At 40.7% G+C, this 27,998-nt stretch overlaps 1 protein-coding gene across 2 annotated transcripts in view; it reads left to right on the top strand.

Annotated features, from left to right (window-relative positions):
• Nucleotides 1-3,970: 3,970 nt before the first annotated feature.
• The window catches only part of ctbp2a (C-terminal binding protein 2a), a 64,605-nt gene continuing 40,577 nt past the window's right edge, over nt 3,971-27,998 (top strand). For both annotated transcript variants that reach the window (XM_075478444.1, XM_075478446.1), the window contains exons 1-2: nt 3,971-4,288; nt 23,466-23,632. In XM_075478444.1, the coding sequence (XP_075334559.1) occupies nt 23,575-23,632 (58 nt within the window). In that variant the 5' untranslated portion in view covers nt 3,971-4,288; nt 23,466-23,574. The remainder of the gene's footprint in view (nt 4,289-23,465; nt 23,633-27,998) is intronic.

The raw sequence follows: 27,998 nt of genomic DNA on the forward strand, positions 1-27,998 counted from the left end.
CAGCAAGACACAATTACACCTAATTGTACAATGAATTGCACAATTATTATTATTATAAGTGAGTAATGGTATCGATCTTTAAACACCGAACCATACTAGATATAGTATCAGGTAATGTGTGTACGTGTATATGATGAAGTGTGCCAAAAGTACTCAGTGTTATATACCAGCACTTTAAAAACCTCTGGTAAAAATATGGCACAAAAAGAGATTTGACACTGAAAAATGAAAAATTCTAAAATATGCAGCACATATTTTATGGCAATAGTAAACACCTGCAAAAACATGCATGGAGAAGAAAAGGCTCAACTTTGCTTGAAAATCAGGGATCTGTTATCTGCAAGTGCCACCATATTCCCCAGCTACAACCTGCCTGTAGTGGGGGTGAGGTGTCAAACGCTCAGAGACTTGGATATAGTATAGAAGGCTGAAACATCTGAAGCAATAAGATTGGGACAAGGCAAGGCATCTTTATTTGTATAGCGCATTTCATACCACAGGCAACTCAATGTGCTTTACATAAAGACAAAGCATTTAAAAGAACAGCATAAAGCAGAACAAGCAATTTAAAGAGAATAAAAAAAATAGAATAAAAATTAAAAACACAGTTAAAAGTAATCAAAGAAGAGGAGAAAAAGAAAAATATAAACTCAATCATAAGCACACCGAAAGAGAAATGTTTTTAAAAGTGGATTTAAAAGTGCTTACAGTTGTGGCTGATTTCAGTTCTGCTGGTAGTTTGTTCCAGTTGTGTGCAGCACAACAGATAAAAGCTGCTTCACCGGGTCTAGTTTGAACTCTGGGCTCCACTATCTGACCTGAGTCAGTAGATCTCAGAGGGTTTATACTCAGCTAGCATGTCATTCATGTATTCTGAACTTAAACCATTCCGTGATTTGTAGACGAGTAGCAGAACTTTAAAATCTATTCTGTATCTGACCGGGAGCTGATGTAAAGACTTGAGAACTGGGGTGATGTGATCTGATCTCTTTGTTCTGGTTAAAACTCGAGCTGCAGCTGTTTGAGACTCTTTTGGGGGAGTCCAGTCAGAAGACCGTTACAGTAGTCGAGTCTGCTGGAGATGAAAGCATGAATCAGCTTCTCCTGATCTGTTTGGGACATGAAACCCTTAATTCTGGATATGTTCCTAAGTTGATAAAAGGCTGATTTGGTGACTGATTTGATATGATAGTTGAAGGTCAGGTCTGAGTCTATCAGCACGCCGAGGCACGACTTGGTCTTTAGTTTCTAGAGACAGTGACTCAAGATGTTTACTGACAGCAAACCTCTTCTCTTTGTTGCCAAACACAATGAACTCAGTTTTTTCTTGATTTAACTCAAGGAAATTTTGGTTCATCCACTTTTGACTCGCTCTAAGCAGTCACACAATGACTCTATAGGACTGCAGTCATCTGGAGACAGTGCGAGATATATTAATAAATACAAGAAGAACTTGAAAAAAGATTTATCGAATATTCGTGGTTTTTTTTAGAGTTTTTCGTGAAATGCAAGGGATTATTGATGGAGCAGATCGATAGGAAGCAATGTGGAGGAGGGGCACTGGTATGAGCTGCTGCTATTAAGGATGCGCTAGGCGGACCATTCCAGGTTGAAGGTTCCCTGAAACTTGAAAATATATTAGAAAAGACTTACATCATCACATGCATTCAAGTACCCCTTTTGCCAGGTTACCAAAAGGCTCTCAGATTAACAGAAATTGAGCTGCCCCCTTTCTTCAACCGATGAGAACTTTAAGCCATTTCAAACATGAGCTTTACACTGAGGGGAGACAGCGCACATTTTTGACAGCAATAGGGAGACTTGTTGCTGCTTTAAGTATAAATGGACCGCCAAGCAGCTCAACTGCTTGTGCGGGCACCCTATATGTCCAGAACTGGCCCAGGTAAAGGAAAGACTTGAGAAAGACATTTCTTCGGATGGGGAAATGTTCATAACTCATGTTTAACTTATGCTGATTTTTAGAGGAGGTACATTACAGGGTGCTAATATGCGACGTATTGAAGGGTGTGAACAAACTATCTATGACTGTAAGGCCTGTTGGGTGAACTGGTGGTACCAAAAGACCTGAATTTGAGCCTCTTCAGATCCAACATTTTTGAAGACAAATGTTTAAATTAGCTGTTCCAGCTCCTCTTATCTTACATTTGAGTATACGCAACCATTTTGTAATATAGTTGCATATTTTTTGTATACACATATATTCTAACTAAACCTTATAATGCCTTCAGATTTGTGGTCCAGTGACATGTTGGATCGATTGAGAGCACCGCACTTATGCATGTGCATGCAAATCTTTTTCTTGAGGTATTTTTTGTTACACAATGCTCCATTCAAAAAAGACAATTTGGTGGATGTGGTTAAAAAGTATGCACGAAAGTCAGTCATAGAGTCTATCCAGCTAGAATTATTTAATCATATCTTATTTATTTATTTATCCGAACAAATAAAATACAGAAACATCAGTGCGCCTAGTATCAGTCTACAGCTATCTCCTTCTGTGAGCACAAGATAAAAAGAAAAATGATATATATATCCCCAAAGGTATGTCAAGATGGATTGCATGGTGATATTGGAGCGTTATGAGTCATGCTATCCTTTAACAACACCCACTGTTGCATCATTGTCTAAAAGTCGGTCAAAAAAGTTAAATTTGGTGGAGAATGTGAGAAATCAACTCACAAATATGTGAATTACTGAGCTGAAGCACTACCTTCTCTCTTTTTTAATGGATGCACTGTGCGTGGGTTTAAGAAGTTACAAACAGGAAGCTGGCAAAAGCAGCGTTGTGTTGAAATCTTATTTTTTATCAAATCCAACCCGTACTTTTTGACCCACTTAATAAAGTAAATAAATGATTAAACATTCACATACATTCAGCTGTTATCTTATGATAGGTGTTATACTGTCAAAGATTCATTATAATCTCAAATAATTTTAAAAATGCATTTTTCCTTTAACATGGACGAATGGGTTTATAAATTTGTTATGTCAAGCAGAAATGAACTAAGAGATGACGTTAGAGGCCATAGTATGTGCATAAAAACATGATCCTGAAACAGGTTAGTATGCAGGGAATTACATACAAAAGTAAACTTCAGCGTTAGCGGGATCCCAACATGGTGTACAGACAAACCACTACCTAAAATTTAACATGGCACGATGTCAGCTTGGCCTTATATGTGTTGATACACCCAAAGGGATGTTTGATTTAAATACTGTTAAACATTTAGTTCTTAAACATACTAATGTTTAAAAACAAACCAATGTTAGCAATCAAGCTGGTGCCCGCTAACAGCTAATGTAAATCTAGCTAGCAAAAATTCCCCCATGTGCTTCATGTGTATGTTTCACGGTGAACATAAAAGAAAACAAAAGTAATGCCTACATGTTTGTAACTTTTGGAGTTAAGTTCAGCTGTTATATTAGTGTATTATGTTGCTTAAACGGGGGTCGTTTTAGTTAAAAAATATTGGTGACGTTTTAAAAAGTGCACCCTTTTGGAGCTAAATCACTTATTAAGTTACTTGAAAGGTCTGAAGAGAGAATTTAATCACAAAGCACACATACTACGGGGTAGCCTATTAACTAAGTGTCCTGTTGATTAGACGTCAATATGTTCAGGGTAGGCCTACGTGTTTTAAATATACTAATTATCTCAAGGTTTCCTTTGAACACTTAAAATCCAACTGCATCGGATTGAGCAAGATCTCAAATTGCGGGGGGGGGGGATAAATCAATAGAAAATGACAGATATCACTATCGAAATCACCCTTCTAGAAAATTCCCACTGTCCCATCTCCATCAACTGCCAGAAGAGCGTGTTATCTGTGGAGTGTGCGCGCGCTCGCGCTCGCGTGTGTGTGTCTGTTTGTGTGTGTGTGTGTGTGTGTGACTGAGGGAGAAGTGGGCAAAGGCTCCGCCTCACTCAAAGAGCGAGAGAAAAAAAGGAAAAGCAAACTGATACACACCTCTCAATTCTGGCAGGAGGAAAAGAATAGGAGTGTTTATGAAGCGTATAAGTAAACAGCAGGATAACCAGGCACACCGTGAGCCGAGCCCTACTTGCCCACGTTAAAACCGACATCAGCCACCGTTTCCAAGCGCCGGAGATTGTCCCGTCGGGTGCAGGATTAAGTTTTTATGTCATCTAAAGGTGGATCATTATCTAAATCCGAGATAACAAGCGAATTTGAAATGCGTAGCCTGCGATGCTATTTTTGGAGCCCCCAAAGCCGACGTTTGAACTCTCAGTAAACATCCAGTCGAGGTAGGATTCAAGATTATTGCAAAGGTGGTGTGAAATATTTCCGTGTGTGCTCCACCGGGGTATAGTTTTGAAAGCTATTACTCGCATCGTTGTCCATGTGTCCCTGCGCCATCAGCAAGGAGGTACAAGGGAGGGTGGGAGTAGACATTAGCCGATACTCCACTTCATAGTGATGTGAGAGGAGGCTTTATTAAGTTCCTAATGAGCTGAACTATCATAAAGTAATGATGAACATATATTAAAGATCCAATTGAGATCAGTTATACATATAATCTATATTTTTAAATATTGATAGACTCTTTAAAAACTCATTTGAGAACATGAAGAATACTGGCGTGTATATGAGAGTTGGATGAAAAGTTTGTCAGTAATGTGTTTTGAAGCAGTCCTTTCAAGCATGTGTACCCACTTTGGAGCCCTCTTGTCATCTTCAGCATATTATTTAATTAGTGACCCAATCAGATGCCCAGAGGAGTACCTGCATTTTTTTTTAAAGATGGATGACAATCCTTCTATTGAACAGTTTTGACAGGCAGAGAGGGCACTGCTTCTCAAAAGGCAACTCGGTCCTCTCCCACTCCTCTTTTTTTTCCCCTTCTTACTGCAGTTGGAGGCTCTAGTGGAAGAAAGCCTCAAGTGGAGGAAGAAAGGAGGGGTGGGTGTGTGTGTGGGGGGGCTCCATTGTCTGGCCAGTGAAGGGGTGGGGATAGAGGCTGTATGCAGATGTGCTGCTGGCAATGGACATCTGCTCTACCCCCCTGGGCATTGTCACAACAGGCAGGGGAACTTGGTGTGGAGCCTGCCCGCAGAGAAAAGGCCTTTGTTAATGATGTGCAGGCCTCGTCCTGCACCCTTCCAGATCCCAGTGTTTGCATTTGAAATGCTACATTATTAAAACATTTAATCATCTCAAGTGGTCTGCTTTCAGTTATAGATTAAGGAGTGTATTTACCCCCCTTTTAAATAATAAAATTTGCTGATGATGAAACAGATAGAGACATTTTATGGAGTTGTCCTTTTTCTCTCCAGTCCAACCTGCAACACCAACCCTACCTGCGCGCCTCTCCCCGTCCCTCCCCTCATCGACCTCATCTCTGCCGGGGTTGAACTTCCTTTCCTATCTTTACGGCCCGCATGTGTTCAGATATATATATTGCCTGTCAAAGCAAAAGAATCACAGGCAGCATTGCAACATACACAGCAGGTCTTATCAGGCCTTTTGATTTATTGCCGAGGAGGGAAATGCAAAATCAAGGCTTTAATATTTATGATATATACACAGCTTGTGCTTCGTGTTAGCTATCACAGTAGATTCTTGTGTGTGTGTGTGTTTGTCTGCCCGTGTTTGTATTGGAAATCGGGAGTCTCATTTGCCTCAACAGATATTCCCTAGAGGCTGGTGGAGTCAGCGTACTGTGATTATGAACATGATTTGTGCTTGTAGGGAGCACCGTCGTACATGGCTGATCTGCAGCACGGCATGCTTGTGTAGGGACTCATTTGTGCCTCGCTCTTGTATTAAAGCATGCTGGGTAGCTTAGAGGTAAGCTGGAGAACAAGTGCCCCAAACCAGGAAGAGGTGGATGGATTTCATAATCAGTGTGCTGCCCCTCACTTTTGCTTGCTCTGCATTTGGTTTTGTGGACCGAGGATGCTGTCTTGATTTGGGGCCCTTGTCCCTTCTGTTGATAACTTTTTTTTTTTTTTTTTTTTAAAAAGGAGGAAGAAATAGAAGCATGGCAACAGGAGAAAAAAAAAATCTGAATCATGCATTGGCTGCCTGTTTTGAAGTCACAGAAGCAATTACAATTGGTTAATCATATTCTCAGAGCCTAATACTCCATTTAACACAGTAATTTGGATGCTACTGAAATAGCTCTTGTGAACTCTTCTGAGAATTCCCATAATGGCCACAGCTTCTAAAAGTTCCCATAGGTTGGTCTGAGAGGATTGTATTGTCATGTGATTGTGCTATGCATTGTGCTGAGGAGCTAATGAGTGTGAAATTGAACTGTGCAGTCTGCAAGTGGCTGAAAATAAATGGCTTGATGTCATGCGGACATCAGTCTTTCATTGAGTGATTCTGAGCTATTGCTTTGCGTTTGAGTTTTGTTTCGAGGCACTGCCCATGAGCGGTCACATATTTTCTAGAAATTCTGAATGTGCACCCTCCTTACTTCCTGTTACCCAAATCTTTTGACATCTTAATACCCAGATGGTGCTAAGGCCTTCAAAACAAATAGCGCTGTGATGTAGTACACTTGCAAATTGAGGAATGCGTGCTTCAAGAGCATCACAATGGTGATTTGTTTGCGATTGTCAAGGATATTTTTGTGAGAGTGAGTGTGTGCTGCGAGACACAGCCGCAGCAGGTGTCTTGATTCTTCTCAGTGATAAGACTTGTTTGCCCAGCGTGCTGGAAAAGAGACCGGGCGCTCCGATTCTCTGCGTTTGTGTACGGAGGTGCTTTCACTCATGTCTGCCGCCGCTGATATTATATATACAGTCACGAGAAATAAATAGGTCCTCAGTTGTTTGCTCCAAAGTGCGGCCAAATCATTTTTCATACTCTCCCGGCTGTTTCCTCGCAGCAGCTTCGTCCTGCCACTTTGGCATCCTACAAGCTTGTTTGGAAGCTTTGCCAGTTCTAAATGATGAATTTAACTCGCGGTTGAGCTCCAGCAGCAGCAAGAGAACAAACAAATTATTGCACTCTGCTGTATTTGAAAGGTTTTTAATTGAGACAATCAAACATAAAACTGCAGAATCATATCTGCACGCGTTGCCAGATATTGCATATAAAATCTAAAATGATTGAATAGGCATGTTGCGTACTTACTTTCATTGGATCGCCATTATTGTGTGTAAGCTCTGAGACTCCGGGCTCTTTAAATGGTTAAAAGGGAATCGTACAGCTTGTGTAGAAATCCCGGAGCAAACTTTAATCCTATGGTAGGTTTTTTTTTCAATATGTTTGATTTTTCTATTACATTTTTACATCATAAAAGTATGTTGGTACTTTCTATAGCCCTTTTGGTCTATCAGTTACTTTTTTTGTAGAAACTATTGAAAAATCTAGGGGTAAAGCAAAGTGAGTGTGGGCTCATTGTGTTGTGAGTGCATAAATAAGCATTTGTCTAAATGACTCATTATATGATTGTAGGAAAACCCCTGGAAGCTGAGGATATTTACTGTTCTCTATATTTATGATCATGGGAGTTTGCTCCCTCCACCTGGTGTGAAGCATCCCACTGTGGGTTCCTCTTTCTTAATGACTGTCTATTTTCCTTCATAGAACTCCTAATTGCTCTCATCTGCATGCATGGACTCTTCCAGAGATGGATAGAGTGAGCAGGGGGAGGATAAGGTTGGATGAAGGGGGGCAGTTTGGAGATCTAATTGTCTTTGCAACACGAAGAAGCATGTGTGTGCCAATGCTCTTGGGAAAAAAAAATAAAGGGTTGATCTTCTTGCACTAACCTCCTCTCCTTCACTTGGCATAGCTAGAGCTTTAAACACCTGCCATTAACTTTCATGCAAACCACAGAGGATTAACGATGAATAGTGGCACCGTCTTCCAACTATGTGTACATGTACACGCGTGCTGGTGTTTGTGACTGTGTGTCACTTTTGCAGGAACTAGCAGACACAAAGCGCCATCTGCACACAGCAGGCCTTCCCGACTGCTTACTCCACTCGCTGGGGCAGAGAGGAAGCTTCCTCTGAGCGTTGTTATGAAACCGACTCTGATGCTGCTGTTTCACTGGTCGTTAATGCTGACGGCTAATAATGTCCTCCTGGATGGCTGTGCCTTGCTGGAGCCAAAGAGAAAAGACAGAGACTAATGAAGAGAGGCAGGAAGTGAAGAGAAGAGGAAGATGGAAACGGATAGAAGAGAGGATACCAGTGGGACGGTTCCAGCTCCGTCTCTCCGTTTGAGCTTATGAAGTTCTCTGAAGATGATTTTACACACACACACACACACACACACACACACACACACACACACACACATACATGTGTGCATTGTGCTTTATTTCCTCTTTTTGTTGATTAACTCATAGTTGCTCGCTCCAGTCTCAGGAGGGAGGTGGCATGAAGAGGAGGAGGAGAGGGGGTTCCTTTGTGTCTCGGCAGAGACCCTATTCCAGTCCAGCTGACATGGACTTGTGTCAGGAGGATCTATCCTGCTGATGTTAGGCAATCTGTAAACTGAAAGAGATGCCTAAAATGCTGAAGTGGGCTCTGGACAGTGGCGAGATGGCTCTGCTTGTTTGCCATTCTGCTGAGCGCCACTTCACAGAGATAACTTTTTTGCCCAAATTTGCTGATGGAGAGAATTGGGTAAAAAAAATAAATAAAAAAGAGATGGAGTTGGGGATTTGGGAGTCACTCGTGAGCACACAAAGCTTTGGCCATTGTGGTTCTTTGACATTGACATTTGGCCATGGTGGTGGGGGAGAAAAGAGTTAAAAGCTTACTTTTTTTTCAGCCGTCTCTTACCACACAAACTGTTTTGCCGCCGGCCATAATTTTCAAAGACAGCAGTCATTGAACCTTCCAGCCACATGAATATGCATGATAAGTCTGTTTTTCTTCTCTGCCCTCTGAGCTGTATTTCTTTTTTCCACCAAGAGACCTGTCTTGTTGTGTTTGATTGGCCCTGACATTTGAAAAGGTCCTTGAATAAAAAGAAAAAAAAAAGAAAGAAAGTTGTTTATGACAACTGAAGAACTCTCCTTGCAGCAGAGTAAAAATGGCATTTTGAAAGGGGCACAGCTCCTGCATATTTAAATGCTAATGGAACTGTGAATGTGTTTGTTAATAGGATGTTTCAATCTGGAGTAGTGCTGTATATACACTTAGTGTGCATGCAAACTGTCTGAGTGCTACTTCTAATAGCGGTGGAAGATTCATCAGCTCACTTTATTTACTGATTATGTGGAGTCTGAAGTGATTTTTCCCCCTCTTCTGTCTTGGATCACAATATTTCTTCATTGTTGCATGGAGATTATCTCCATTCATAAGCCCACAGAAAAGGCTCATATCTGTAATATCTGTACAAAAAGCTCTTTTTCTGAACATCATGCATCTGTGGTGTATCATCGCTATAGTTATGATGCAGATAAAGTTGAACATCTTGTTTTACAATCTTGCTGGTGTGGCTGCATATAGCTCCTACTACTCCTAAGACTGGGCCCCCTGGGGTTCTGGCTCGGCCGCCCTGTATTGAGGCAGCAGGCCCTTCGTATGTTAGTGCCATAGGTCTACCTAAGGGGTGTACTGTGCAGCACAGCCAGGCTTTTTTTTTTTTGGGGGGGGTAGCTTTCTCGACAAAAGCTAAATCTCCACTCAGAGATGACAGGTAGTACGGCCATGATAATGGTGTTTCTTTGCTAACTCAGGCTTCCCCTTCAGGCTCTGTGCGCACTCACATGAAAAGTCTGTTTTTGATGGCCTTTCTGCACAAAATACACAATTTACTACACTCAGTTCATAAGAAGAGCAGGTTATAAGAATGGTGAGGTGTGAAAAGTGTAAAAAAATAATACTATAGGAAAAAAAACACAGGTTCTGCTATTCAAAAAAATAGAACACTGAACCCTAACACATCTCCAGTCAACTTTGAGACTATATGGGCAGACAGAGACTGCAGACAGAGTTGTAACAGTGAAGGAGGAGGGATTACACTGCAGCAACAGGTAGCGTCATTCTGGACATGTTACTGAGAAGGAACATCTCTGTACTCCAAATGTTGAACTGTTGGCTGTGAGCTTCTGTCCACGTTGTCGACCTGGAGATGCTCGGTATGACATCATCAGCTCAGTTGTTTCCAAGCAACACAAAAACAACACCCCTGTCCATTCATGATGATCTCTGAAGATTTCTACCGCACCTCTCTCTCGCTACACTTCAACTCTCTAAATGTTTGTCAGCTGTTTTTTTGTTTTATTGTATTTTGCTATAAACCTCTAACAATTCTCATTTATACAGCAGCAATATAATTTCCCTTTGGGGATTCATAAAGTATTATTGATCTCCTAAACATCAGCCGAATTGGAGTTTTCAACGAGTTTTTCAGTCGGCCTGATCATCGTTTAGGTTGTTTTGTTCATACTCTCAAAGCATGCTGTAAAGTAGTCCACCTACAGGCAGCAGGAGCTAACTTTGACTCCTCCACATCAGAGCAGATTTCATTCTCAAGTGTTTCACTTAAGAAGCCGCAAAATGCTCCTGAAGAGGTTAGAGGGAGGTATTCATGACCAATATATGATGACGTCTTTTTCACTTCTGAGTTACATTCAGTTCCTCAAACAACAGCACTTTACTAAAACACTTCTTGGTGGACTAAAAATATGTTAAAATATGTTCTTTTTAACCCTTCAAGGATGCCATTTTAATTCATGAAGCAACATTAGATTAGTTTGCGAACCTTAAAACTATGTGCTTCTGGCTCGTTTTGAAGGACACCAACTTTTGCTATGCACATTTCGGGGCCTGAGACTACCTCTGAGCAAATGCGGACTGAGGTACGCCTCAGAACTTTGGTTTCAAGCCCAGCCCAGCACCTCGCCGTTTTGCCTCATAGTTGCTTGAAATTTTTGTGGGCTTTTGATGGTATCTTTGTGACCTCTTCGACATGACAACAAATTCCCGTGTAAGGCTGTGCATCTGCAGGGCTTACACGGAGATTTGTTTTTATGACTGTGGTGTGCCACATCCCACGACTGTAGGGGCAGTGAAAGAGCATGAAGTTGGCCAAACTCTTACTTCAACGTGCAGTTGCTCTCTCGGCCACTAGAGGTTGAGTAGTCTGGAAACTTAATTACAGGCTGTTTTGGCCAGCATGAACAAACCCATCTGTCCTCCACTCAAACTACACCGGGAACTTGGAATATGCCCGAATTTGTCAGTCATAATAGTGATCAACATCTTACTCTTTGTTAGACATTTTGTCCTTTATTTGGACCTTTAATGAGCAGTTTTGCTGTTGTGAATAATTGGCAAAGTTGAACTTGACATGAACAGTTTTGGCTTGTGGTATTTACTTCAACCACTTTGACTCAAAGAATGGACTCTCTGGTGGCAGCTGCCGTGAATTGAATTTGATGTAAAATTATGCTGTTGTTAATGCTGGTGTGATTGAGCTCTTAAGCCTATAGGACAAGTCAACTTTTAGTCTTTTAATGCTGTCAGCTTATCCCTCCGGAGAAACTGAAAACTGCTCACATACCACACTTTCATTCATCTAACAGCCTCTTTGCTTGCATAAATACTGGCACGAGTCCAAAAAGGAAAGATCTGGCAGATGTCCATGAAACCATTTGACTCCCAAACCACACTGTTAAGTGAGTAGCTGCACTTTTCCTCGACTTAAATGAGTAGTGGACGTCAGCAGGGTTGCTAATGCAGTATATCATCAGTAAAATAGACTCACAAATGTTTACCCGTTGCACACAAAAGCAGCTATTTAACTGTTACTGGATTGTGAGCTACACCGGGATTGCCGTCATTCTGCCTCTCATCAATCATCTGTTGTGAAAGGCAGCATATTATCAACTCATTTCTAGCAGTTATGGAAGTGTTGACAACGTGTCTGAGCTGAGTGATGAAGTGTTATCACCATAGCTATCTCTGTTATATTGCCAATGTTTGGGTAGCCTGAGGCTAATTCTTTGATTCTCTGCTGCTGAGAAACTGGATAGGATGGATGGCTTTTCAACTCATCGGCTTGTTCACACAAAGACGTATTTGATTTTCACATATTTAGAGATTATAGACTCTTGATCCGGAACAAGAAGAATTCGGTGTGGGCTCATATTTCACAGAGGACGAGACCGGCCACAGACTCTAAAGCCCCTCCTCCTCAGCCCTCTGAGATGCTCTCCTTGGGACTGGGTGAGGTTGAGTATAGGTGCTGCTGGGGTTTCAAAGAAGCTTTCAACAAATGGCCAAGACATAACCCTGTGATAGAAAACCCTACTTTGCTGTTCTCTCTTTCTTTTTCTTTTTTTGACATACATGGGGAAATGCACAGAGTAAAGAGTTTCAGGTTAATCCTAATGTTGTCGACATATCAAATTTTATTGCATTTTTATCCAAACAATTTTTCTCTTTATGGTGAGGGTGCCATGAGAAAAGTGTTTAATTTCACTGCACACAGCAACACCTTAAGTGATGATGAACTTGAATTCTTTATTCCTTAAGTTTTCACATCCTTTTAGTCTCAAGGGAAGTTTACACTGCAGAAATACTCAAAATAACTCAAAGAACAGTTTGTTTCTCTCTCTTTTCTCCCAGACTTGAACCTGATCCCTGACCTTTCTATGTTTACTAGTCTATCCTTCAATTTTCTGTACTGGTAAACTATAGTTTGCTTATTTTACTCTGAATGTCAGTCATGCCTCTATTTCTTTAAAATCTTTTTTCGTTTCCAGTTACGTCTCCTATGCTTTTGGTCACAGGTAGCTGAGGTGTGTGCTGGCTCTTCCCTGCTGACTGACTGTATTTCTTCAGCTTTGTTATGTTTTAAATGCCAGTTTCTGTCCTTGGATGGAGAAGCATGCCGGTGTGTCAAGCCTTTCCAATAAATGTGCATCTATAACAGCAGGCGAAAAAAGTCAAACACCTCAACACAGACAAAGATAGACAAAAAAAACAGACACACGCATGCATGCAGTCATTAATTAAGCATGCTAACTGAAAGTATATAACCATAACCTATCAGAGGTTAAATGAATAGAGACTAAAACCTGCCGAGACAAAATTGTCAGTGAAAAGAAATCTTTTCAAGTCGCCCCAAAACCACGTGCTTTCTGTAGTTAGTGGTCATCACTGAAATGATAAAAGCCTCGTAAAGTCACTATCTCATGTCTCGCTCCCCATCTTCAAGCCTTTCATGCTGAACAGACTCCCTTCCCGCCTCCCTGGAGGCAGGATGCAGCCAGACACCCACCTTGGCCCCAGTTCCCAGTCAACACGTCTGTGTTTTTTGGTGTCTGTCTGTATAAATGTGTGTGTGTGTGTGTGTGTGTGTGGGCAGTAGCATTCAGCGGTGTTCTCACAGCCCAGCTGAGACTGACAGATGGAATCATTTCACACACAGACAGAAAAGCAGGATACAGGAAACCGGGGTGTGTTTAACAGTCCTGGTGCTGCTGTGATTGGTATTAATCTAGGTCAGTGGTGTTCAGCTCATGGGCATGTCGGCCTCTGGGGCAAACTTGGCTTTTCCTTAACCCCGTTTACACCCTATTTACTCCAACTTATAGTCTGGGTACCTTGCGTGTAGTTTACCGTTGTAATTAATCTCACAACATTAGAGGTTCACAGTCTGCATTTTCCGAGGTGGATTCAGATTTTATTTTTTAGAGGTCTGACCTGCTGATCCAGATTTCGTACTGATTCCATTATTTTCCCACAAACTAAAATCAACAGCATACAACATTTTTCCATAGTTCATTTTTTGCTACATTACACGACCAAAACAACACAGAGCATTGATAACTTTTAGATTTCCTCCAAAACTGCACCAGGCCTCTCTCTATCACTGGAAATCCCCCCCAAAAAATAAAGAGCTCCAAGTCCTTGGTACAAAGTACAAAAAATGTTGAAAAACTTTTGGAAATTAAAACAGATATAGCAGATAATGAAAACAGTAATGAAACAAGGCACCTTTAGGTTGTTGTCAGCGGATGTAGACCCAGTCCAATTACATGAACATTTACTGCTAGTCAACAGAATTCTGGCTGCTTGACAGTTTGAGAATCGACCATCCAGATAATTGGCTGATCAATTAATCAATCTCCACAAGACTTTACTGTGGACCGATCAACATATCACTACTGTGAAATCAAAGTATTGTGGCACCTTTAACCATTCTGTCAGTGCTATTTGCAACAGTCTATGGTTGACGCATTTCGAGCGTAGAGACACAATAAGTTTTTAGGTGTTTCATTTTTTTATAAGGAACAAGCGTGAGTGCACATCTCAAGCATGAATAGAGTGATGGGATGGCGGGGTAAAAGCCCAGAGAGATCTTGGAAAAGGTGCCTGTGTCAGTCCCTGCTTATAAGCGGGAGTGTGATTCCAAGCGCTGAATCTGCAGCTCCAAAAATGAAATAACAGTTTGTGGCAAGTTCAATTTCATTGTGCCAGGTTGGCAAAAAAAGCTAAATGTTTCAGGACACCCACTTCATAAAGAGGACTCATACGAGGACTCCTCCCTCCCCACATGTGCTCCCAGGAATGGAAATATGGCATTCATTGTTATCTAAACTGGTACGCTTTGTTCTTTTGAAGCCTTCATTATATTTAGGAATCTGCAAATATTCAAGTATCAAATAGATAATGCATTGTTGACACTTCAAAGTCGTCTTCCCTTTGTGCATATTATGTAACGTTTCATCAGAGGTGTTTAATGTTGGAGTTTAGCTACGCTTTAAAAGTAAGCCACTGTTTTAAAAAAGCTGAGGGTCATTATGTAAACTGCAAAATCATTTAAATAATCATTTATCCATTAAACAAATTCAACCCATCTCTATTACTGAGTTTACATGATTGAATTAGTCTTAAAAGCTTTTGTGCTGTGTAAAACACATCTAAAACACATTTTTGTTTTGAAGTGTGTTATTCCAAAAGTTTGATTAATTACGGGCTCTTCACGTGAACAAAGGGTTCAGGAAAGTCACCTTACAATGAGGATTACATTTCTGTATCATGACTTCCTTTCCCCTGAAATGGGGATTTGAAAATGAAAACAACTCTCATTATGAGCTCATCTCTGCAGTTCATTTGAAGTTTAATTGCTTTTTACAGTTGCTGCGTATGCATTAGGTGTTCAGTGTTTAATTCATACAAAGAGACAGATCACTGAGTTCACTGATTAAAATTGGCAAAAAACATCTATGTATTGTGATGGAATAAAGGAATGTATTTAAACAGAGAATACATTTTCCCAATAGTGTTGAAATCACAGTAACATGTAAAGGACGGCATTGTTGTCTGTCAATGTTCTCATGTGACTGCCTTCATGAATCCTTACTTTGCTCTCGAGACCCAGAAGCAGTTGTTTTTAGAGTCTGTCCTCATTAGTCATGCTTGTTGTTTCCTTGATAGTCCTGAATTGACCTTCGGAAATGGACACAGCCTTCTTCTTTCCTCAATCGGCCTCTGGTTGAAGCGATTGGTCATGTTTCATCATTCCTTTCTTTCATTCCTTCCTTTTTTTTTCAAAGGAAGTGTTTAAAGGTCAATTTCCCTGATTAACAATTATTTCATTGCACTGTAATATAATTGCCTTTGTGTTACTCATCTTTGTTCTGTCTGCGGGGTTTCTATCATGTTAAAGCTGTAGGATCTTACCATTTCACTCAGATATGTGTAAAAAATGAGGGAGTATAAGGTTAGATATTTTCAGTATTATGGAACAGAATTGTTCAGGCTTGTGCGTAATGATGGAAATGCTTTTTCTCTGGCTTTGTGTTAACGATGTGTTATCTGAGAAATGGAAATGTGCTTAACAGCTGAGAAGGACAAGGTGAGATGGCAAAGACACCATCTGATAACGGTTTCCCACAGTCTGTTGACTACAATGCATCTCTGGCAAGATTTGTTTTAGTGCATCCTTTTGGCCGAGCTTGTAAACACATTCAAGGGAGAATTAACTGTGAAACCACACGCTAAAACAGCAGACATTCGGCACAACAAGAACAACAAAGATGAACTAAGTCGAGCCAAATCAGTTTCATGTCTATATCCCTTTGTTAAAATGTTTTCCCGGAGTAAAAAGTCTTTACACCCTGAAACACCCTGAAACACCCTGAGCCATCTGCAGAGCCTCGACTCTGAATGAAAAGCAACTCCCATTACCGTGCAAACTGGAAACGTTGATGTAGAATTCAGCTTTACTGGCAGACTGCAGTAATCGGTATTTCTAGTTTTAGGGCACAAAAGCGAGTACAAACAGTCTCCTGAAATAAAATGGATTTGTACTGCTTTGGAGGAGGTCGTGATGCTGTTCCCAGAGGCTCTGCTTTTTTTTTTTTTTTAAATCAGTTGAGATCTTGTCGCGTATAGGTCGTTAATGCCTACTCACCCAGCCCCGATAGTTCTAGACTTCCTTTAAAATAGTCACAAAACCTTACAAAACTCTTTGAGATTTCCTCCAATAACTCTTAAATTTGGCCCTTAGAGATTTAATTAATCCTTTTAGTCAATTCTCTCTCTCAAAAGCTGGGTTGAAATCTACACAGAATATCTATAAAAGCCTTTAAAAAACGTACTACTGAAAAATGTAGTAAGAATTAGTAATCAGATTGAGAAAAAAAAACTTAAACAAAAACGTATCTATCCGAACAGACTCTCTTCTTCTCTTCAGAAAAAAACCTAAAGTGAGCATTGTGGTGTTGGATCGGTTTAAAACTTTGGCTCCAGCTGCAGTAATGTCAGAAAAGCCGGGGCAGAGCAAGTGCAAGAGAAGGCGGAGGCATTCGTCAAGCTGAGGCATATTTTTAGTCGTGGAAACCACAGCCCAAAAAGTGCAAGTGTGAATTATTATGCTGAAACAGAAAATCTGAGACGGTAGTAATGAACCAAATGAACCACATCTTAAATCCTCTGGTGTACCTAAATGATGAGACTCGATCAGGACGCTTGTAAATCGATGACAAAAACTTCTATTTTTTTATCTATTCAATATATTTGCAAAGTGAATGACTTTGTGCAGTGCTAAACAGCTGATTCTATGTGAGAGTAATTCATGGGTTAGGATGATTTCAAACAGTAGATGGCATGTGGAGCCATTTTCAAATCATTAAATGACTATAAGTTTTGGTAAAAAAAATAATATATATATATATATATATATATATATATATATATATATATTTATAAAGATGACCATCTTAAAGGTTTATTAAATGGTTTAGCCTATATTGTAATGTGGCCTCTTGCCTTTTCTGCTCAGATTGTAAAGCTTTATCAATTTGAGTAAGCGGGAACTGTAGTCAACTGAAGAGAGATGGAGTAAACAGGAGAAATAAAACATAATTGCCCGACTGTTTCACTGTAGTTGGTATAAACAAACACACTCACACCTCGGAGCTTGCCGTTCGACTTTATGTGAATGTTCTGTTGACTGAGCTTCAATGTGTTAGCGTGCATGTTTGTGCTGTAATTCAAACAGGGACTCAGAAGAGTCGGCTTGGAGCTTCAGAGAGCACATTAAACTATGCAGTACTTCCAATTGATTATTGTGGTTAACCTTTTGAATTGTTTGTTTAAATCACCCATCTCATCTTTGATTCAATTTTCAAACCCAATCAAGGACTTTATATTGATGTCGGACTCTCAGGTGGGGCATTTCTTTAGACCCTAGATGACCAATCGAACCATACATTTTTTCGAGATTCAGGGTAAGACAGTTGGGTGTCGCCTCATGTTTGCTCGCTGCATCATAAGCAGTCATAACAAGGGAGTTTGATATCCTTTGGTTTTTCCAGAATGAGCTCGAAGAATACTGCCTGTGTATTCATGTGTAGCTTAACTCCGAGCATTGATCTTTGTCCCTCCCAGAAGCAGGCCTGAGGTCACTGTCATTACGTTGAGTGTCAACAGGAAAGTAGAATAGACAGATTTACTGTCACAATCAAAGCATCTTAGAAACAACCTTTCACACGTCAGTTTAAGTACTAGAGGTTTAGATGTGATTGCTTGTGTGTGTGTGTGTGTGTGTGTGTGTGTGTGTGTGTGTGTGTGTGTGTGTGTGTGTGTGTGTGCGTGCATATTTTAACATGAATTGTGTTGGTGCGTTACCTCTGTAAATATGTTTTCAGTATCTAGCCTTTTAGGTAAGAAATAAATTAGTTCTGACAGTGGAGATTTTATGCGAGACTTTGTTTTAGTTCATTAGATGTAAGGAGCTGGAGAGAGGGGGGAGGGGGCTCAGGGAGCTTGGCAAACAGGCTACCGTGCACAGTAATGTCACCATTATACATTTCCTGGGTGACTTAAACGAATAGGCATTATCACAAAATTGTGCATTAGCCCAAGTCAGCAGTTAGTACTGCTGCAGTCTCATTTTATTTAGAGCTGGGAGGAGGAGGGGAGGAAGAAATGCTTCAGAAAAAAGGCAGTGTGAAGGGAAAAATGGGGAATGAGATGAACGCTGTTTGCCATAAGCTGACAGGACATGCAAAATCAGGTAAACGGAGGAGGCCCAGATGGATGGAGAGACTTAAGGGATTAAAATTGCGATGGAGAGGTATAAAAACGTGTAATTGTCTGTGGTTGGTGTATTTAGTCCGGGTGGAAGAAAGAGGCTGACAGGGAGGAGGAAGGTGTAAATCAGCGGTCTGAGTGACAGCTATACGTGCCCCTCAGAACCCCAACTATTGGATTAATGAGAGAAGAGAAACCTTAACCATCCTACCCTCTCCGCTTCATCTTTTTCTGCTACCTTGCACCTTTAGGGATATAAATCATAGACACCTAAGTAGTCAGTTAAGGCGGTTTTTAGACCACTCTTCCTCTAAATGTTAACCGTCCATTAACGTGCTACATTATTGAATTTGAAACAGTGTCCAGAAATGGCATCTCTGTTAGTCCTGCTGTCTAAACGACATCCATTCTACTACAAATGGGAAGGAATTGCATAAGTGTATTTCCCAAAAGTCGTTGACTTCCTTTAGAAGAGCATCTGGCTGGTACATGTGCAGATGAGGCTGCTTAAAAAAGAAAAGACATTAAAACAGAAAGAGATTGAAAAGTAAGCAATTTCTTATATTGCCGGAGGACAGATGTGATCTGTTTTCTTTATAAGATAAAATGGCTTTTTTTAAAAATGTACTCAAAGGTCATTGGGTTATTCTTCAGCTTGGATTAATGTTTTTTACTATAAACCTACAGTTGAGTCCGTTTGGGTTTATGGGATGTGAATAAAATCTTTTTTTTTTCTTTCAAGATAAGAAGAACAGCTTCACTTAAATCTCTGTCTCTTCATCTATAACCGTAACCACATATATGTTAATCTGGTGAAAGGGTTTCCCTCAGCGAAGGCCTCAGTCAGAACCCCCCCTGCTGTGTTTTCAGGGCTGTAACTAAACCTCAACACAATCTCCTTTTTTGTGCTTTTCCTCTCAGAAGCAGTATAAAAATAGATGTTTTTTGGGATTTTTTTGTAAAAGATTTGTTTTTAAAGTGAGAGGGGCTCTTTCTGTTTATCTGCTGCTTGTGAAATTTCTCTCAGATTGGGAAGCACTTTATAGATTTGTAACCTCATGGAGTGATGCAACAGCTGCAACAATGCGGTGCAACTCCCTGCAAGGCACCAACGCTGCACTGACACTCAAAAGTTAACCCAAGCTTGTTCAGCTTGATTGTTTTCTACCAAGAGCAACGTGGAAGCTTCCAAAGGAAAAGTGTGCCAAGGTTTAACGATCGTTCCGACACACTGCTGCCAAAGGTGGTTCAACCAAGAAGTAACGAACCCTGTTGGCACTTTGTATGCGGTGCCAGAACAGCAGAGTAACGGAAAGGAGCATATGGTGTGTATAGGTGGTGATATTCAGGGTTCCAGACAAACGTTCTGCAGTGTTTGCACCTAGATTTCTTTGTGATGCACCACCACAAAATCCAACAGAGTTTTTCACAGCATCATCCACTGATTTCCTGATCTTTCTATACACAAAGATCAGCCATTTTCAGAATGTTAAGTGGAACTAATTCAATAAATTCCATGAAGAAATGAGCGGACCTTTTCAGTTTGTCCTGTAACATCTGCATTGGCAGAGGATGCTTGAATTTAGTAAGAGGCATCTCTTTTTTTTTTTGACTACACTGTAAGCAGTGTTGAATTTTATTATCCTCTGACTCCTCCCTGCTTTGGTTTGCAGGTGGCTGACGCTGATATGTTGCAGGGAAGGACAGTCGTTACGACAGTCTTTCATTGAGACTTGTTTTCTCAGCGTTTCGGTGTTGATGCTATGACAGCAAAAGCCTTTTTCTGGCTACATTCTTCTCAACAGACCACATTGGTCAGTTTTATGGGGTCATTAAAGTAGTGTCATAAATAGAACTACACACAACTGTTTTCCATGTATTGTTGAAAAAAGAAATAGCCTTTCCCAGCCATCTTTGCCAAAGGGGACGGGGGGGGGACGGGGGGGGGGGGACACAAGAGTATATAGTGAGTGTTGCATCACTCTTCAGATGAGCCAACTGTTCTTGTTGTCACAATCTAACTTGGTATCATTCTCAGACTTGTCATGGAACCTGTGAACATGACTAACCAGCCACAACTAACGGAGTGAGTCCTCCCCATACTGAGCCAGACAGTCCCAGGAGTTGTGTATTTCCGCCGTGTGTGTGTGTGTGTGTGTGTGTGAGAGAGAGAGAGAGAGAGAGAGAGGAGAGAGACTTCACTCCTTCTCTTCCTCTCCTCCAACTCTGAGCACATATTTTCTCTCAGGTCAATCCCCTTATTGTTAAGTTACGTAACGGCACTTAGTCGAGCAACAATTGAGCAGCAGCGGTGCTTAGGGCCGCAGGATAACTGTACTTCCTCTCTGGCACTGCTCTGGCTGAGAGCTCTGCTTAAAGTTGTTGTTGACTTTTCAACCCACTGAGAGGAGTTGACTTTTTTTTTTTTCCTCCACTGGAATTGGAGAGCATCTTGTTCTTAGATGAGTCAAATCTCTGGAATTAATTTATGGAAATTTAGTCAAGTATGTCCACCACTGCTGAGCAGGCCATTCTTCACAGCCTGTGTGGTTTTCCCTCCTGTCATTTGAGACACGAGGACAGAACTCTCACGTTTGAAAGGCTTTTATGATGATTGTGGTTGACGTTTCAGGGACGTATTGTCCTCAGTTTCACAACATAAAAATGGTCAATCTTAAACAGCGTAGGGGGTTAATGCCCGTGGTCTATTGGGTGTTGTGGTCTGCAAAGTGTGGCCTCCGTGAATTTGGCTCATTGTGAAGAGGCTGGATCGAATTGGCTTCTGGGGAGTTTGGATTCCTGGTTAAATGTTTCGGTGGGTGGTATGTGTCAAAGTAACATTTATGGTTGTCAAGATTAAAGATTCCTGTGTATAACATTGCACTGAAACAAAATGATCAACACTATCTCCTCATCCGTCTCCTCGAAAACTCACTATTCTTTATATATATATACAAAAAGAATAGTGGCAAATATATATGTCTATATATATATATATATATATATATATATATATATAGACATACAATGAATTTAACTTTAGAATAAAGTTTTTATAGCACAGATTCCGTTAATCCTCTCATCTTAGTTGCAGTTTATTCAAAAAGGATGACTTAAGAGAGCTTGTACGGTGTGCCCACTCTCATACTGCATTGCTACCACATCTTTTTGTAACTAATTTGCTCCATCATTCGAGCAGTCTTTGTTTCTCTGCTCGGGTAGGGTAGGAAGGGTAGCCATTAGCAGAGTGAAGTTTTCATCAGGAGAGCTTTAGAATATATAGCCATGTAGCCATATTCACTTGTGACCTCTAGAGTTGCAGCTCATGCAGCAGAGAGCAAGAGATGCCCATTCATATCTCCTCTAGTCTATTCATAGACAAGCTGCCTCTGAGTGACTGTTTCCTGCTTTCCCTCTTGCTCAATCACTTCTCCTCTGACTCCCACATGCGGGTCTTTGGCTGTTTGGCACGAAGGCATACCTTGTGGAGGAGGGAAGCTGAGGCACAGCTTGACTGGCGTTGCAGGCTGAAATGTGTTTGGGTTCAAGAAAAGAAATTTAGCACCTACACTGGTGTTTCTTTTTAAAAGTCACTTTAGCTGCAGTGCATCACCTCGCCCCCTTGCCTCTAGAGCAGGCCATATAAAAATAAAACATCAATTCATCATTCAGCCACATTGGTTCACCTGCCATGCACCCCACTAAAATAACAGTTGTGATTTAGAGCACAAATATCAATCAAAAGTATCATCATATAAACAGTCAAGTGAGAGCCTTTGTGAAAGTGCAGCACTTTTAGGATTGTGCCCAAGGACAAATATGGAACGAAAGTGCTGACAGATCTACAGTAGAGTTAAAACGTAGGTGGATGGTGTCACACTGTACTCATCCTGTTAGATGATGTTTTTCTAGTACTTTCCTCTCCCTCCCACCAGGCCCCTTTTATGTCTTTATTCTGCTGATACAACCTCCTCCTGTCTGCTGACTAACTGACCCACATTCCTCTGTGTAACTCATTGCCCTTTGCTCGTGTGTGTGTGTGTGTGTATGTGTTAGCCCACATTTCTGCTTCCTTTTTTTTTTTCCTCAATTTTATGTGTGTGTGTGCAAGTGCATTCTTGAGCCAACCTCTGTCCGTTTTTGCCTGATTTCCCCTCCTCCAAAAAAAGATAAATAAATAAAGATGCGGTTTCCCCTCTGGCTTCACTAGGAGCCCAGTTAGAAGATTATTCTTCAGAGTGGCACCAGCAATGAGCATCGTGATTTGTTAAATTCCTCCTTTACTCTGTCTGTCTTTGTCAGCTTGTGCTCTGTTCTACTTCACTCGAGGAGCTCTGGTTGCCGAAGTGACATTTCTTAATCTAATTTGAACAAATAGTGCTCTCTGGGGTGAGGCTCCCTCTAGTGGAGAGTCTCTGAAAAGTAAATCAGATTTCTTCTTCTTTTCTTTTTTTTTTTCTTTTCTTTTTAAAATGCAGTTTGGTGATACTGCCAAGCCTATGAGATAGAAGCAACTCCGCAAAATTGCTTAGCTTCCAATTTTTGTAATGTACTTCCAGGAAGCCTGGAAATCATTACTAAATAAGTGACCCAAATAAAAAAATTTTGCTAAAATTTACTCAACTCTGTAACCACTGACTCTGCATTTTCATTCACTTTTGCTTAGCGTGCACATTCCTGTGTCTTTAATTCTGCACAGCATACATTTTTCATGTAGTGTAAGTGATGTTTTGCTTGGCATAATTCAAAATTATGTGTCGCTGTAAGTTGCTGTGTGTACAGTGTATTTTGATTGTGGCCTCCTGAGGGCACAGCAGATGTAAATTAGTTCTAGGATAAGACCGCTACAGCACATCAAATGGCAGCATTTTTGCTACAGATTGTAGCGTGTTTGTTTCTTCCCAAAAGAGTAAAAGAATAAAAAGGAAACCTGTGTCTGTGGTTTCTTGAATTTCAGGTGTAGACCGTCAACAAACTGACTTCTCGAGGATTTGAGACTGAAACGATCAGAGAGGAGGGCGAGCACAAAAATCAAGAGCGGAGGACACATTTGGAGCTGTGACAGCATGGCCCTGGTGGACAAACATAAAGTGAAACGACAGCGACTGGACAAGATCTGTGAGGGTGAGTGGCAAAAAAAACGCTTGTGTCTCTGTGTGTGCACACGTAACGTTGAGTCCGCTTTTCTCCACTGCTGAAGTTTCCACGAGAACTTAAGCTTTTTCAGCATGCTGCAACAAATTCAGTGAAAAGCAAGTGGGATTGCTTGCACGAGTGTGTTTGTGTGTGTCAGAGGGAGCCTTTAGACCAGCTGAGGCTTCAAACTTCATCTTTAAAGGATGTATTGTGGAGGGTGAGAAGTGTGTGTGTGTGTGTGTGTGTCTGTGAGGGGTATAGGAGGCCTGGCTGATGGCCGAATGAGACTTGAGTTTGATGTTTCCAGATTGCTCAAGAGATAAAGACGGGAGTTTGTAATAAAGTGAAGAACTCCTCTGAGCCCTTGGATTGATTATAGAGGGTTGTGGGATTGATTTGTGTGCGTTTGTGCATTAACATATCTGTGTGTGTACACAAAGCAAGACATGTACAATAATACATGCCCAGTAATATTGTTTTAATGTTTTAAATACTTGAACACAGTTTTTCTAGAGAAGATAATTGTTTTGTACATGGGATTATCGTCCATCGACTCTTTTTGGCTTTCACATGCGCGAGCGTACAACCAGCCGGTGAGTTACATGCTGTTTATAAAGTTGTTTTGTAACGTCCCCATGCCAGTAATGTGAGAACCATGCATATGGTTTTGATGGTAAGGCTTGTGACTTTATTGTCGGATGGTTTATAAAGTGGTGTGACGTTTCTGCAGTGTGCAAGTTGTTGTTTTACGTGGAAGGTTTAGCAGATTTGCACCTCTCTGTGTCCTACTATCAGTATTTGACAACCTCTAGCAATGGAAATGCGCTTCAAATGCCCCGGAGTTCCCCTTTAAGCTTCAGTTGCAGTTACTTAACAGTTGTATTGCTATATTTATTATGGGGGTTGTTTATGTACGATTCTGAGCCCAATTATATCATACTTGATTTGTAAAATTGTGTAAAATATCGATGACAACATTTTCTGATTTACGGAGTGCTTTAAAAGAGAACCTCTCTGTAAAAGACTTTTGAACATTATACTATAGTCAGATTTCTGCCTCAACATATTTGCCAATTATCATTTTTTTGGCTGTATGCGAGACCCAATTTGCATCTCCAAATATAAAGTTTAAGAACAAAGAAACTTAACAGTAAGTAACTGCTGTTATATTTGTAATTAACTGAAACGGTCCCATTAACCTTCTTTATCTTTAGTGTCTGACCAATCGAGACTTATAGTAAAATTTTACGTGGACTTGCAGCTATATTGTGTTCTCCATTGTTCATGGTATGAACGCGCCCAGATGTTTTTCACACATCATCTTTTTGTCTGCTCTTTTCGCAGCTGGTCAGTCATGCGATTCCCTTCCATAAAACTGAATAAAGCAAGGTTATGTTGTATTAAAATTTGAACTTGATTTTTCTGATTTGTGAAAAGATTCACATGCTTTACATTGACAAGCCATCGTATCGAATAAACAGTGCTCCCCTTTGTTCATTTCTGAGGAAAATCCCGCAGAGAATCAGGAGCACAATTTTATAGATTCCTAAATGCAGCAATGATGCTGCTGTTTCCACCCTCAGAATGAGAGCCACATGTGGCATCTCAAAACTTTCCAAACCACCAACCCCTTCTCCAATTGGAAACACATTTCCACCAATATTTTAGGCATTTCATTGCATTCATTTTCTTTTCACACAGGAGGAATCAAAAAAATCTAATTACAATTTATTTTCTGAGCTGCATCTGACATCTCCTGCAACGTCCCTGTCTCTTATCAACAATGAAGTCACTCTGCCAGAGAGGAAGGGGGATTTTAGCCACCATGGCTGCTCTTAAAAAGTGTGTAGAGGAGGCTGGTCCACATCGGGGAAGTTGAAAGATCAGCGGGTACTGAATCACGCCATTTTCACGGTAGTATTAAATCTACTCAACCATATAAAAAAGGGTATTTTAAAACCAGAGACATGGGGTGTTCTGCATCGTAATGTCAAAGGCACCCACCATTGTCTATAAACAGAGTGTTAGGACAGAGGCGTGAAATGGAAATCATAGTTCATATCACGTGTATTGACAAAAATAAGAACATTATGGAGCGATTGTGATGCCGTCACGGGACGCGCTTGGCGAGACAGCGAGAGCAGCCTCCCTAATCTCCATTTATCTTGTGAGGATAACTGTGTCAATCTAATACTTGTTTCACAGCAGAGTGCATTGATTACATCTTTTCTCATTGTGATGAGTGGCTAACTGAGCCGTGCCTGTGGCCCGAATCGCATTCAAAACGGCTGATGGAGTGTGGCTGTTTACCCCCATGAAAAGTAGTCATGGTGCTGGAATGTAGATTTTACTGGAACAGTGCAGGGTTTATCATTTATCTGTAATTCACTTTGGTCTTATGCAGCCAAGTCCAAAAGGCTTACTCAGAATGCAATCATATCAAATAGAGTCAGGCAGCAAATACTCACATTTGGAAAGCTGCAAGCTGAGTCTTTGACTTGGAAAAATACTTTTGTCAGTGACAATTAATAATTCAATTGGGGTTTTACCAAGGAAACAATGAAACTGGGATCAGTTTAGTGAGCAGACGACAGCCAGACAACAGCTGTCTGTTTGATATCTGTATGGTGTTTGCTGCACGTAACTGCACCTCTGCTGTCTTAGCCAAAAAGTGATTCAGTTCATAAAAATTCTAAGCTAAGCCAAGTTGACTGGAGAAACATATATTGGCAACGGTTATGCTATTTTTTTTTTAAGGAATAAAACAAAAAAACAAAGCATTTCCAGGATGTTTTCTTTTGGTAGAAAAAAAAATGATGGAATACTAGCAGATTGGAGTGGATATATTATGGGAAAATCTTGTGGGTTTATTTGTGCTTAAGAGCTCATATTTGAGTGTCAGAAATCACTATCAACTCAAAAACACAACCCTAGCACCCCTTTCTTTTTTTTTTGGGCCCCCATTTGAAAATGTGACAGTCCATCAGGTTTGCAGGGTAAAGTTATGAGGTCATACAGCCTCCTTCCTCTGTATCTCCGCCTTTGCTTCGACTCCTGGTGATGCTGCATTATCTTGAGTGGGAAGTTGAAGCTCTTTTGCTCTTGCTTTTCCATTTGCTCTTCACATAAAATTTTATAATTAGTTATATAGGTCACAGAAGTGAAGAAATGAATGAGCTAATAATACTCGACCTAAAGGATATTAAGTACTATACATCTCAAAAGAGGCTGACCCTGGAGAAGAGGGGCAGGGTGGAGTCGAGAGGGTTACTCCATCTCCTAAAATGATCTGCTTGCATAGAGGTGGAAATTAATGGATGAAAAGGGAACTGCTGTAAGGTTTTGCTGTGTTATTTTGACCAAACAGATATTTCATTGGGACCTCACGAAGTTGTGTCAGCTCATAAAAAAAAGGCGTAATTTGTCGCCCTTAAATAGAAAATGAAAATTCTAATTTGTTGTGGCTTTACGAGACAATATGAAGAAGTGGCGCAACCCTGTTAAAAAAATGCATCAGTTACCTCTTAATTATCCAAATTACTACAGTTATTTCTCTAATAAGCCTACAAAAGCAATGTTTAGTTTAGATATCAGCATCCAAAATGTATACGGCACAAATGTTCCTTCTGTTGTGGGTTTAATTTACTGCCAAGAAGAGTGTAAACGCAATAAGGGAACTGTGACAAACATCTGTTGTGAGCATCAGTTCCCATACTCTATCCTTCCCCCTTTTTCTCTAACTCTCTGCCTGCCTGTTTCTCCTTCTGTCTGCTCCATCTGTGTTCCCAGCATGCATTGGCTCGGTGTGCAGCGCAAAGTCGTTGCCATAGCCGTTTAGCCAGAGCTAACTGACTCATCCAGGCAGAGATGGGAAGTGAGGGGTGCTGCGATGTGAAGTAGGTCGCCGTATTAAGGACAGCTCATTCCTGAATGCTGATTTACTCGTACAAGTTGTGCATCTGTGATTGGATGCAAACACCACAAGGTGGGGTAGTGGAATTTGTCATGATGACTCAAAGTGTTTCACTTCGTGTCTGAAAAGATACTGTATGTTAATGCTTGTTTTTGTGTACAGCAGGAAAATATTTTTACAGTAAATTGCGTTGCCAGTAACACTGAAATACCTTTTAATTTAGCCCGTCCGTATTCATATTATCACATTTAACAGACCTGACAAATGCTACATGCTGAACAGTTTAACCTTGGTGGTGGATGAGGAAAAATGCACGCAGGAGTTCTGATGTCATCCTCCTTTAAAGGGTAGTGGGGTGGGGTACATATCCTGAGCTTTGTGGTCGGACTTTATTGAATCTCTTTGCTTCTTTCCCTCTCTTTTTTTCCCCAAGGCTCAGGT

This window comes from Odontesthes bonariensis, chromosome 2 (assembly GCF_027942865.1).
Source record: "Odontesthes bonariensis isolate fOdoBon6 chromosome 2, fOdoBon6.hap1, whole genome shotgun sequence".
Lineage (NCBI taxonomy): Eukaryota > Metazoa > Chordata > Actinopteri > Atheriniformes > Atherinopsidae > Odontesthes > Odontesthes bonariensis.